This window comes from Periplaneta americana, chromosome 3 (genome assembly GCF_040183065.1).
Source record: "Periplaneta americana isolate PAMFEO1 chromosome 3, P.americana_PAMFEO1_priV1, whole genome shotgun sequence".
Lineage (NCBI taxonomy): Eukaryota > Metazoa > Arthropoda > Insecta > Blattodea > Blattidae > Periplaneta > Periplaneta americana.
In genome coordinates this window covers 126386485-126400643 of record NC_091119.1, presented here as the reverse complement: position 1 = coordinate 126400643, position 14159 = coordinate 126386485, and the positions used below count along the sequence as shown (strand labels likewise).

The 14159-nt window shown below is 33.7% G+C and overlaps 1 protein-coding gene across 1 annotated transcript in view; it reads right to left on the bottom strand.

Annotated features, from left to right (window-relative positions):
* LOC138696511 (uncharacterized) overlaps positions 1-14159 on the bottom strand; it is a 150142-nt gene that overhangs the window by 59369 nt on the left and 76614 nt on the right. Inside the window, exon 2 of the mRNA XM_069821566.1 lies at positions 13529-13727. Coding sequence (XP_069677667.1) covers positions 13529-13727 — 199 coding nt within the window. The remainder of the gene's footprint in view (positions 1-13528; positions 13728-14159) is intronic.

Here is a 14159-nt window from a genome sequence, read left to right as displayed (position 1 = left end):
AGACATCTTACACGCATTTAAACAAACGAAAAGAAAACAAAAGCTTATAACCTGTGACTTGTACCTACAAGTATGTAAACTTATGAGCTTTTAAAACTGATAATTGTAATTTTGTGAAATACGGACCTTGCGGTAATACGGAACATGGCCGGAATTTTATTTCCCATTGTAAGTTGGCTCTTTTAGTGAGATATATTATATGATATAATCTCATAATGTACAAAATGAAACATAAGTAATGTCATTAATTTCATGGGATTTTCTTTGAGATATTTCAAACAAAAAAGTTCAGTGCTATTTTGCTCGTTATTGCTTCCTTTTCGAGATAAAAACTGTTTTATATGAAACATTTCATAGCGTATTTGGGAAAGTCATTGATTTAATTCTCAATATGCTCAGTAAATTTAAGAGAGTAGTGTATTATTATAATGAATGATTAAAAGAATTTTAGTTTTGTCCTTTAAATGTGCAGAAATTTGAACCCAACAAATGTAACATTGTAAAATTCCTTTGCAGAACGAAACGTTACATTTGTTCGGATCAAATTTCTGCACATTAAAATTCTTTCAAACATTTATTATCAAAATACACTGCTCTCTTAAAGTGACTGAGCACATTGGGGATTAAATCAATGGCTTTATTAAAACACGCTATGAAATGTTTCATATAAAATAATTTTTATCTCGAGAAGGAAGCAAAAACGAGCAAAATTGTATTAAACTTTTTTTGTATGGAATATCTAAAAAAAAAAAAAAAAAAAAAAATAGTAATAACCCCCTAAAATTAATTATAGTACTTACGATTCATTCTGTATATTTGTAACATAAGAGATTTTATATTTATTCAAAGACATGCAAATGAAATGTAACATATTTTTAAAGATATCACGTTACTCGAAAACGACATGTCATTTGTGTGGCGTCGGGAGTAGATGCGGTGAATCAATTTGCACTGCCCTTATTTTGTTTGATCATGATACGACTGTTTTTAAATATTGCAGATGATAGACGAAATGAGGGGGAGGTTGGGAGTGTTCATGGAAGCAAAGAGGGAAACGGTAGTACCTTGAAAAAATTATTCTAGAACTTCCACTTTGTCTATCACAAATTTCCACTAAAATGACAGCTTTTTCCCTAATTATTTTTTTTTTATTTTGAGAGCATGTGTACTATGTAAAGGAATAACAAAATCCAACTTTTGAACTGCCAAATGTTTCTGGCTTTTGTTTTTTTATTTTTTAAATTTTTTTAGAAATATTTTCGAACCCAAGTTTTAGTAGAAAATCTTAATTTTAAGGATTTGCTTTTTGTTACATTCACAAGACATAGAAAAATATTTCTATACATTTATTTTATGGAATATCTGACTTTTGATTTTTTATTCTTTTTCTATTTTTTAGAAATATTTTCAAACCCAAGTTTTAGTAGAAGATCTCAATTTTTAATATTTGTTTTTTGTTACATTCACAAGACACAGAGAAACATTTCTATATATTTATTTTATGGAATATCTAATTTATTCACTTTGATTTTTTTTAATTTGTTGTCTAAATTCACGAAAAAAATTAATAAAATAAACTAACAGTATTTCTTATAACGTAAATGCATGGAAACATGCAGCTACCTCATAAATACTTACAGTACAAATTTCATCTAGTTTTATTAATATTTGGCATAAAAAAGTTAGTGTTGAATCAAGAAATATAAACTTACGGAAAAAAGGAATTTAAAGTAAAATGAATATTTATGCAACACATACCTATTAAAATTCTCTTCCATTACATTCAGGGAGCAAACTATAGAACAAAATATTACTAGATTTGTGATCAGAAATTTGTAAAAAAGAATTCTTTTATGAAAAAAATAATTTTGACAGCTCTTCAAATGCCAAGCCCCTTTATAGTCTTAATTAAAAACATTAAACATATTTGTAATCATAATTGAACTAAATCTATATGGAATATGAAAATATACATTCTAAAGATGTGAAATAATCAATACAATTTTTTTTTTTAATTTTTCATTATTTTCAGTGGAGTCTCCCTTAAGTATGGTCATGGGGATCGAACTCAGGACGTCTGAATAGAAGACTAGCACATTATCGCTGAGCCACAGACGCGATCTTCGATTTACATTACTAAAACGTATAACAATCTACGACCTACATCTTAACATAAATCAAGGTCGTTCAATATTCAATATTCGAGATGATGGCATGGTGTTTAATCACCGTGATGGGTATTGTTTTTACATTACTCTTCTTCCCTGAACTTTATGGAGAATCACGGTCAATATCTCAAGATAAATCAAGGCCTTCTGATTTATAGCTTATAATCAAGGCGACCGTATTTCCCTTGGCAACGGTTTATAAGAGCATATCCGGTGCCCAGTGATCCATGGCTACTTGAGTTAATGGGTCGTGACGGATTCATTGAGAGCTCGAAGCTCAATTAGAAAAACAGTTCACAACAAAACCACATGCGTAACACGCCCGAGGCATGTTTGTCGACTGCAGCGTTTGAAGCCGCATGAATGAAGGCTCTTTACATGGAGGTAATCCAGAATCAGTTCTTTCACAGTTTATTTCATGCTGTCGACCTGAAGTCTTAGATTGTGGTTTGGAAGTAAGACGGCAGGGTTTGTGGAATAAAGTCTGTCATTTTAGCGATGTGAAAATTTTATACATAGCACTCAGATGTAAATTATTTAATTGAAGGTAAGATTACAGCCTATATTCAAGCTTCGTATTTTTGTGAGGGGAGAGAGGAGCAGTGGGAACTAGCGTCTATGTAACGATTTCCTAAAGCTCGTAGTCGCAGGACTTTTCGTCACACAAGAACAATACGTCGCAGTACCAAACTTGTTGTAAGAATATCCATTTTCGCTGTTTAAAGTACTGATAAATTCGTCAGCTGCACATTCCAGTTTATCTAGGAAAAAATAAAAGTCTTCCGATAGTATTATAAAAATAAAAAGCACCGTAAAATGTTGCGATACTATAAAAATAAAAGCCATGGAAAAATTTGTGATACAGGCACTATGTTCAGTTCAAGCACAGTCTAGTATATTCAGTCAAGAAGCTCATGGAAAAATTTGTGATACTATATAAATAAAATCCATGGAAATATTTTGTAATACTATATAAATCGAAACCATGGAAATGTTCTGAGATAAGTCTATTACAAAAATAAAACCATGTAAATATTTTGTGATGCTGTAAAAATAAAAACCATGGAAATGTTTTGCGATATATTATTATAAAAATAAATACATAGAAATTAAAAACTATGGAAATGTTTTGCAATATTATAAAAATAAAAACCGTAGAAATGTTTCGCGATATTATAAAAATAAAAACAATGGAAATTTTAAGCGATGGGCCTGCTGTAAAAATAAAAACCATGGAATTGGTCTGCTATAGGCCTACTATATAAATAAAAACCATGGAAATATCTTACAATCTTGTAGTGTTTTTGTATCGCAATTTTACTCCTGGTTGAGTGTTAGAGAAGGCTGTATGGCCTTAACACCGCCAGGTTAAATAAACTATTATTATTATTATTATTATTATTATTATTATTATTATTATTATTATTACTATTATTATTACTATTATTATTATTACTATTATTACATTATACAAATAAAAACCAGTGAAATGTTTGATGATATTATAAACATAAAAACGACGGAAGCGTTTGTCGATATTATAAAAGTTAAAAGTATGGAAATGTGTAGCAAAGGGCCACTGAAAATATAAAATCCATGGAATTGTTTTGCGATACTATATAAATAAAAAACAAAGAAATGTCTTGCGATATTATAAAAATAAAAACCATGGAAATGTCTTACGATATTATAAAAATAAAAACCTTGGAAATGTTTGTCGATATTACCCCGTATAAAAATAAAAGCCATAGAATTGTTTTGCGATATTACATAAACAAAAACCATGCAAATGTCTTGCGATATTATAAAAATATAAATCATGGACATGTAGCCTATTGCGATAGGCCTGTTATAAAATAAAACCTTGCAAATGTTTGTCAATATTATAAATACAAAGGCCATGGAAATGTTTGTCGATATTATAAAAATAAAACCTATGGAATTGTTTTGTGATATTATATAATTAAAAACCATGGAAGTGTCTTACGGTATTATAATAGTACATTATGCAACGAGCCTATAATGAAGGTAATTAAGAAGTGAGTATGGATATTTATGAAACGAGCGCAAGCGAGTTTCATAATTTTCATACGAACTTCTTAATTACCATTATAGGCGAGTTTCATACGACTTTTTAAGCTCGACCATATTTCTAACTTGATATTATTAATGTTATTGTTTCTGACCTGGAGCAATGTCCCGTATGTTGTGAGATGTGCGCAGACGCGAAAGTATTGATTTTTTCCGAGGAACAGATGTCAACATTGACCTGCTAGGCCATAAGAACCTACAGAGATAACATTGAAATAAAATTAGACATTGAAAAACGAGATGACAAATTGAATTTATTTGAATATTATTTACAATTAACGCTAATTATTATAGTAACAGAACATAACCTTCTGCGACAGTATTGGATTTCCAGCCTCCATGACTTTTCGCTAATTCTCTTTCGATTGCATATCCGAGAATAATCGATACTTGCGGTTTTATAACGGTAGAAAGTTGACCTGTCATTGGCTGAACAGTTGTAACCTGAGTCGTCATTGGCTGAAAGACCTGACCTTTAATGAGTAGGTGTACTTTAATGACATGCATTAAAGGTCTGCTACGAGGTGTATAATTACTACATTTCGGCATGGTCGAGCATAAACATAAAAACCGTGTAATGTACTGCAAAAATAAAACCCATGGAGTTGTTTTGTGATATCATATAAATAAATACCATAGAAATGTCTTGCGATATTACAAAGAAACAAAAAGGAATCCTCTTCGACACTGCTACGCTGTAACTGCGAATGTAACATGAAAACAGATTTTCGGACTATAACCGCAGGTCAGACTTTAAAAAAAGAAGGAAAATCACTTCCAGACTGGCGTACCTACTTTAACAGACAGCTGACTAAATGAAGATGGGAAAAACAAGAACAAACTAAATAAGCTCCTCGTGACTACAGACAGCACTTGAACCACTAAAAGCATCACGAAACAATAATTGAATCTAAATACAAGCAGTCTTAACAGCAGCGCTCTAAGAAACATTACTCTTGAATTCTACAGTGACAGTTTGACAGGAGAGGTGAGAGAAAAGAGGTAAGGAGACGGAAGAAGACAAGAAGCAAGATTAAAAGAGATTGGAAACTAGGAGTGGAGGAAAGGAAAGGAAAGGAAAGAAAAATTTAGAGAACGTAAAGGGAACTATAGAAAAAAAGACGAAGAGCAAATCAAGTAAAGAAAAGGAATGAAAGTTTTTTTTAAATTTATTTTACGGCGTTTTATCAACTGCGATGATTATCTAGTGTCTGAGCGAGATGAAGGTGATAATGCAAGCGAAATGAGTCCAGGGTCCAGCGCCGAAAATTACTCAGCACTTGCTCTTAATGGGTTGAGGGAAAACTCCGGAGAAGACCTCAACCAGGTAACTTGTGCCAATCAGGATTCCGGGCCCGCTCGCTTCACGGTCAGATATTCTGACATATAGACAGAATAAATGGATAGAAAAGGAAGGTAATAATAGAAAATAGGAAAGGAAAGGTTTAGAAGGGGAGAGAAAGGAAAGAAAAGAAAGATAAGGGGAAAGGAAAGGAAAGGAAAGGAAAGGAAAGGAAAGGAAAGGAAAGGAAAGGAAAGAGAACGGGAGGGAAAGGAAAGGAAAGGAAGAGATGGGGAGGGAAAAGAAAGGAAAGGAAGAAAAGGTGAGGGAAAGGAAAGGAAAAGAAAAGGAAGGAAAGGAAAGAAAAGAAAAGGAAGAGAAGGAGAGGGAAAGGAGAAGAAAGGAAAGAAAAGGAAATAAAGAGAAGGGGAGGGAAAGGAGAGTAAAAACAGGAAAAGGAGAGTAGAGAAAAGAGAGGAAGGAAAGAAAAGAAAAGACAAGAAAAGTAAAGAAAAGAAAAAGTAAAGAAAGAAAAGAGAAGGGAAAGGAAAGGAAGAAAAGAGAAGGGAAAGGAGAGGAAAGGAAAGGGAAAAGGGAAGGGAAGGGAAAGGAGACGAAAGGAAAGGAAATAAAGAGAAGGGGAGGGGAAGGAAAGGAAAGGAAAGGAAGAGAAGGGGAGGGAAAGGAAAGGAAATGAAAGGAAGCGAAGGGGAGGGAAAGGAAAAGAAAGGAAAGGAAAGGAAGGAGAAGGAAAGGAGAAGAAAGGAAAGAAAAGAAAATAAAAAGAAGGGGAAGAAAAGAAGAGCAAAGAAAAGGAAGAGAAGAGGAGAGAAAGAAGAGGAAAGGAATGAAAAGAAAAGACAAGGAAAGGAAAGAAAAATAAAGAAAAGAAAATGTAAATAAAGGAAATGAAGAAAAGAGGAAGGAAAGGAGAAGAAAGAAAATAAAAGGAAAGGAAAGAAAAGGAAAGAAAAGGTAAAGAAAGAAAGGGGAGAAAGGATAAAAATGAAAAGGAAAGGAAATGAAATAAAGAGACGAGGAAGGAAAGGAGGGAAAGAGAAGGGGAGGGAAAGGAGAGGAAAGAAAATGAAAGGAAAGAAAAGGTAAAGAAAGGCAAGAGAAAGGAGAAAAAAGAAAAGAAAAGGAAATAAAGAGAAGGGAAGGGAAAGGTGAAGAGAGGAAAGAAATAGGAGGAAAGGAAAGGAAAAAAGGAAATGAAAGGAAAGAAAAATAATAAAAAAGAAAGAAACGAAAAGATAAATATATGAATGGAAAGAGAAAAGGGAAACAAAGATGAAAGAGAATAAAAATGAAAGGAAAAGCAAAGAAAAGAAGGGAAAAAATTAAAGGAAAGGAAAGAGAGTGCGTCCATACCGTGTCGAGTTCCTTTAAGGACACATAACAATTTAACCATTAATTTTACGTCATCTCGTGACAAACAAATAATTTAATAAATATTTAAATAAATAAGTAAATAAATGAAAAAATAAATACATAAATAAACACTAAATAAAACAAGAACGAAGATACACAAAAAAACTAGACAAGTAAATAAATTGATACCTGCATTTAAACATTCATAAATAGTATACAGCTAATACTGTTTTTAAGTGTGGGATAGTGAACATCGTGAGACGATATTCTTGTGGAACTGTATAGCACCCAATAGCAGGTTAGTGTGACAGGAGATGAACAATTTCCGCAGGAATTCCTCCAAGCCGTTAGACTGAATCTAATCGCCCAGTAATCATGTTAATGCTCGTGTGATAAAAACGGACTAACGGCACTTCATACATCGACAGCTCATCGCAAGCTTCAGATTCTTGTAATGTTATTCTAGTAGACGACGTAGCACGGATAGTAGCGTGCGTGTTTATTACAGGAGAGTGGGTTTGATGTTCGATTCTTGATTATTCTACTAGAATTCGTTAGTACTTTTACTCTTTATCTAATTAGGGAACGTAGAAAGATCCAAAAACACACTTCTGCCTTTTTCCCCCTCTCTAGAAACGAAAGTTTTTCCTCCACCAATAATATTAGTTTTATTTTTTCTGACGAAAGCTAATTTGTAAAGACTTTTTATACTGGTAGCTTAATAAGGGATCCTTCATACTCTGTCTTCATCAAACGCTACATTCACAGCAGCTCGGAGAATCACATACCATTATCACTGCCTTTACATGCATACATCCGCTCTTTATAGAGTAATACAAATTATACTACTGACCCAGTTTTGTAGCAGTCACAGAGCAACTATTTGTAACTGAAGTTGAATAGGTCATTCGTAAAACCACATGAATTCACCTTCTTAAGATAGAAAATTGTCTTCACTGTAAGAGTAAACGCCCCGTTCCCTGAAAACATAACCATTTCGCTGTCCTTTCTACGGAAACGCAATACTAACTTCCTTAAAAATTCACAACAGTGTGCATTAATAAAGAATTGTCTTTATTTATTGTTATTAGAATATTATAAGTCGAATAATTAATTTAAATCATTATATCACAGAGAAATTAATCTTAGCAATACAGATAATTACTCTATAACAAGAAATGCTTAATCAGTAATCACATTTCTCCTGACAAAGTTACATATTGGTAACAGATGTTTTTACTGAATTTACAAAAAAAAAAAAAAAAAAAATGCCTTCAGAAATACAGGGTTGTTTCCGATCTCTGATAACGAATTTTAATGACGTCAGGTGCATCAGGAATCACACCGACAGCTGAATTGCGGCGAGAGGTGACAGACCAATAGTGAGTGACTTCATAATCAGAGTGCACGGTGTATCACAGTAGCAATGCCCAAGAAAATCGAGCCTTTTTGGGAGGGGTACATAACAACTCTTTCCGATGGAAATCATAGGAGCCTGCAAAACACGTGGTTTCGTTAATTCCAAGAAAGGCATCTTCTGTGTACCTAATAAGACTGGCAAAGCTCGGATGGGATTAATTCCAGAGACGAAAAAGTAAGCAAATCCACCCCCGTCACAAGTCGCTGCACCCCACGAGGTGATACAAATTAATTCCATTCGAGCTTTACCAATCTTATTAAGTACACAGACGATGCCTTTCTTGGAAATAATGAAACCTCGTTTATTGTAGGCTTATTTTATTTTCACTTAACAATACTTGGCATTGGAAAGGGTCGTAATGTATCCCTCCCAAAAAGGCTCGACTTTCTTGGGAATTTATGCTGTGAGTCGCCGTGCACTCTGACTATGAGATCACTCATTACTGGTCTGTCACCTCGCGCCACAGTTCAGCTGTCATGTGACTCCTGACGCACATGATGTCATTCAAATTTGTTATCAGAGATTGGAAACAACTCTGTAAAATGTATTATGAACACATTATATCACAAGACACACCCTGCGTTCATGCTATTTGTTTACGTTTCTTGTTAAAAAAACATTTGCCCCAAAATTGAGTATATTATGAAGAAATTAATTCAGATCTGGCTTCGTAATGAGATACAATTACTCGACTAAAGTTACGCTGCGTTAATATTTGTATCAAAGTTTGTTGTCAAAGTAGCACATGTTCAAATATAAGACATGAAATTAAGAAAATAATTGAGATCATACTTCTGTAATTAGACACAACTATTCGTGTTTCTGTTACAAAAGTTGCAGTGTTAATGTTATTTTCTTTCTCCCAAAGAGAACATGTTATGAAAAAAATAATTCAGATGATACGTATGTAATGACGGTTAGTTACTCATGTTCATTTTACCAGATTTACACAGTTTTAATATTTTTGTTAAAGATTCTTGTTAAAACGTTTGCCCAAAAAATATATATATATATATGTTATTGAGGAATTAATTCAAATGATATGAGAAACTTGCTTGTGTTTGACTTGCCAAAATTAAACAACTTGTTAAAACAATATTTATCTAAAAGTAGAATATTTCATGAAGATATTAATTCCGAAAACATTATTTTAATGACAGACATTAAGTTGTGTTTCGTTTGTCAAAGTTACACAATGCTAGGAAAGTGGTCCTATCGATTATATAAACATGACGAGTACAAGAATGAAAACATAATGATATGATTTCAGATAATATTTATGTACTGAGAGACAATCACTCATGTTTGTCCTGTCAAAAATACACAGCGCTAATGAAATTGTTTTTTTTAACACGAGTTCAAGAATAAAAAAAAAATAATGCTACAAAAATAACTTCAGATAATATTACAGAGAGAGTAGGCTACTTACTCGTGTTTGTCTTGTCATAGTTACAAAACGAAAATAACATTTATTTTTTCTTGTTAAACAACATGAGTCCAAGATTAAAAATACTTATGTAATGAGATATACTCGTGTTTGTCTTGGGAAATGTTATAAAACGACAGTAATATTTATTTTTATTTTTCCTTGTTAAACAACATGAGTACAAGATTAAAAAATACTTATGCTATGAGTTATAGTAGTGTCTGTCTTGTGAAAATTAGAAAACGACAATAAACTTTATTTTTATTTATTATTCAACATGAGTTCAGGATTAAAAATACTTATATAATGAGCTATGCTCGTTTTTGTCTTGTGAAAGTTACAAAACGGTAAAATATTTTATTTTCATTTACTCTTGTATCTTGTAAAGCAACATGTGTACAAGATTAAAGAAATTATTTTATGAAGAAACGACTTCGTATAGTGCTTACTGTAATGAGTTGGCCTGAGAAGTATATGCCTTTATAATACCAGTGCGCTTCGTGCGCCTCTGACTTTGAGTACGTCTCAGAGTCGGGGTGAGTTAACGCAGTGTCTTTCGTTCGTTTGAACTCATGCTTATCCTCACTGTAAGTTAGTCCTCAGCATTTGGATGGTTGAAAGCCACTCCTTTGACTTCGAAACACAACTATCTGCTAAAGAACAATTTAAAGACATCATTTTCTTTGTTAAAAAAATTGCACTATTTTAAAGACATTTTATTTTCTGTCTGTAAAAATACACCTAACATGACATTGACAAGTATCAGCCTTATTATTTCACTATGTTAATATGACAGTGTATTATATTTTTTGTTTCATATAATTTTTCATTTCATATATTGTTGGAGTAAATAACAAACCATATTTTCAAATTCCCAAAGGAGAATGATTACCTGTTGCTAGAAAACATGGCATTACATATAGAAAAACTTCGTTTCACTTCTGCAGAAACAATGAAGACATAATTGAAATATTTTACACAAGCATTATTTATTTCAAAATCTGTATCATTATTACAAATTTCCTCATTTGAAATTAAGTCACAAATTTCGTCCTCGGCATCTTGCTATTATTCTTCTTTACAGGACGTTGAATGTTGCCTGTTACGAATAGCAGTATTCGGTCGTAATGTAACCGATCAACTGAAGTTCACTGCTGAACGAAACACACTGAAATCCCCCACCCCAACGCAATTACGTATTGGTACCAGTGGCGTAGCAGGAAATTTTGAGCAGGAGAAGCTAACTCAAGTTGTCTTTCATGTACATATGAGAAAAAGTATTGCAAAAATATAGTCTTAAAATAAATAGTAGTCAATGTCAAGTCAGCAGTCCGAAGATTGGTTGGAACCTCGTAAGTAACACCAATAAGGCATCACCTCAAATGGTACCTAGTAAAATATGATTCACAGTTTACACATATCTCTAAGAAATAGATACGTATACGTATAACATTAGCTCACTCCTTGTCATATTTAGAGAAATCACAATATTAACGGTCAACAGATACAGTATTAGTATCATTACGTAAGTATGCGTCTATCTTTTGGTTGTGTCCATTGCCAGCAAGGGAGGTCGGTCGTTTGTTTTATTTATTATATCAACCACAATGCACACAAACACTTCAATTGAACACAACTCACGAAAGAGATAACTCGGAATCTAAATTCTTTTCAATGTCAAAGCTAGTTTCTTGCGAGTCTTGCGACTAACTATAGTTTAGTTAGAAAGAGATGGAAAATCTGAGGGGTGGTTACACAGAAGATTGCGTGAAAGAAACCCAGTGGCGTAGCGTCAATGTAAGCTAAAAAGCTCAGCTTCCCCAATTAATAACTCCACAATAAACTGCAGCTTATGAACAAAATTATTTATTAATTTTTATACAATTTATAAGTACGTCTTAAATGTTGTGATGCGGCAGTTCAGGATGATCTGTGATGCAGCAGTAAACATGAAGCCTGCACACACCAGCTTCCAATCCCCTCCACAGACTCGTTTCTTTCACGCATTCTTCTGTGTAACGCACCCCGCAGATTTTCCATCCCTTTCTAACTAAACTACCCTGGTCGCAAGGCTCGCAAGAAGCTAGCTTTAGCATTGGAAATAATTAGCTTCCGAGTTATCTCTTTCGTGAGTTGTGTTGCACTTTAGCTGATATAATAAATAATGAGTGAAATAACAGTTCCTGACACCAATTTATGTAGTCAAAAATAATCTTCTGATAAAGATTTTAACGTTGATTTTTTTACTTGGTAATTTAACGACGTTGTATCAACTACGAGGTTATTTAGCGTCGATGGGATTGGTGATAGCAAGATGGTATTTGGCGAGATGAGGCCCGAGGATTCGCCATAGATTACCTGACATTTGCCTTACGTTGGGGAAAACCTCGGAAGAAACCCAACCAGGTAATCAGCCCAAGCGGGAATCGAACCCACGCCCGAACGCAACTCCGGATCGGCAGGCAAGCGCCTTAGCCGACAGAGCTACCCGGTGGCTTTTAACGTTGATTGATGTAATTTTACTAACACTGTATCTATTGACCGTTAATATTGTGTTTTTTTTTCTAAATATGACAGTGAGTGAGCTAATGTTAAATTATAAGTATTGTATGTGTCTATAGAGATATGTGTAAACCATCAAATTATATTTTACTACGTACCATTTGAGGTGATGCCTTATTGGTATTACTTATGAGGTTCCAAGCAAACTTCGGACTGCTGACTTGACATCGACTACTATTTATTTTAAGACGCAATACGTTTCCTCGTACATGAAAGACAACTTGAGTTAGCTTCCCCTGCTCAAAATTTCATGCTACGCCACTGAAGAAACCAGTATGCTTGTAATTCAGTGGAGGGGATTGGAAGCTGGTGTGTGCATGCTTCATGTTTACTGTTGCTTCACAGATCATCCTGAGCTGCCGCATTACAATATTTAGCGCGTAAATATAAATTGCATTAAAATTAATAAATAATTTTGTTCATAAACTGCAGGTTTATTATGAAATTATTATTAAGTGGGAAAGCTGAGCTTTTTAGCTTACATTGACGCTACGCCACTGACTGGTACCTAAAGACAGGGGCGCGTGAAACGCAATGTAACGGGATACAATTCTTAGCCCTAATAATGAGATATACTCGTGTTTATCTTGTCAAAAACGTTAATAGAGTTTGTTTTTATTGATCCTTGATAAAAACAATACGAGTCCAAGGATTTAAAAATAATGCTCTGAAGAAACGTAAGATAATACTTATTTATGAATGAGAGATAATAAAGTGTTTGTCTGACATAGTTACACACCTATAAAAAAACATTTATAGTATTCTTTCCTCAAAACTAAACAACTGTGAACCATGTAATTTTGCAAATAACCATTACAATTGCTTCGCTCAAGTAGATGAAACCAGAATATTTACTAATTCCTACGACAGATTTCATCCTCTTAGTTCAATTTACTCGAAAGTCACGTTCGGTTTCTCGATCTCTCAGTAACTCGTGATGGAACTCCAGTATCGTGGGAACAATACGTCAAACTTTTTCCACTTCAGACAACACATTGATATCTGTCAAAAATCTTTGTCCTGTGGCTCAATCCACAAGTTCTACCACTACTCAAGGTTCCTTTCCGTTAAGTCATTGTATCTAGTATTACCAGACTCATTTTCTTTAACCTCAACAAGTCTTCCATCATCTGAGAGATTCGGCTGGGCCAGGCTCTTCTTTGGAGGGTGATAGCCTAATACATAGCAATATGTAGAAGACTTACCTGCACGTGAATTCATGTTCCTGAAGACACAGCTCCATACACTCACGGCGCGTCCCCACTCGGCGTCGACGTCGGATGTAGGTGCGTAACTCGTTTCCGCGAACCACCTCGAACACCCAGGGCCGCGAGCAGGACGCCCTGATGCAGGTCTTCTGCGCGAAAATCGTGAACACAGGGAACTGCGACTTGGTGAGCGCGCCTGTCAAACAACAATAGCAAACAATATAAATATAAATATAAATAATAATAATAATAATAATGATAATAATAATAGTAATAATAATAATTTTTATTTGAAAGATAATAGTACACTTTTGGTTACACTGCCGATGAAGCAAATGCTTGTGGCCGGAAGTGAAGTTTACGTTAAATAATGAATAAGTAATGTTACATGTTTAAGCCTACACTAAAATAATTATTTTATTTAATTAATAAAATATCAGTAAGCAAAAGTAAAGCGAAAAATACCAAAATAATAATACAAGAAATGCAATGAAATTGTATCAGGTAATACACAGAAGAGTAGGTTAACTAGACTATTTCGTTTATATGACGTCATAGACGTCATTTCATTTTCGACCAATGAAGTGTAATGAAACTTTGAATTCCAACCTATCACAGTCATACACTG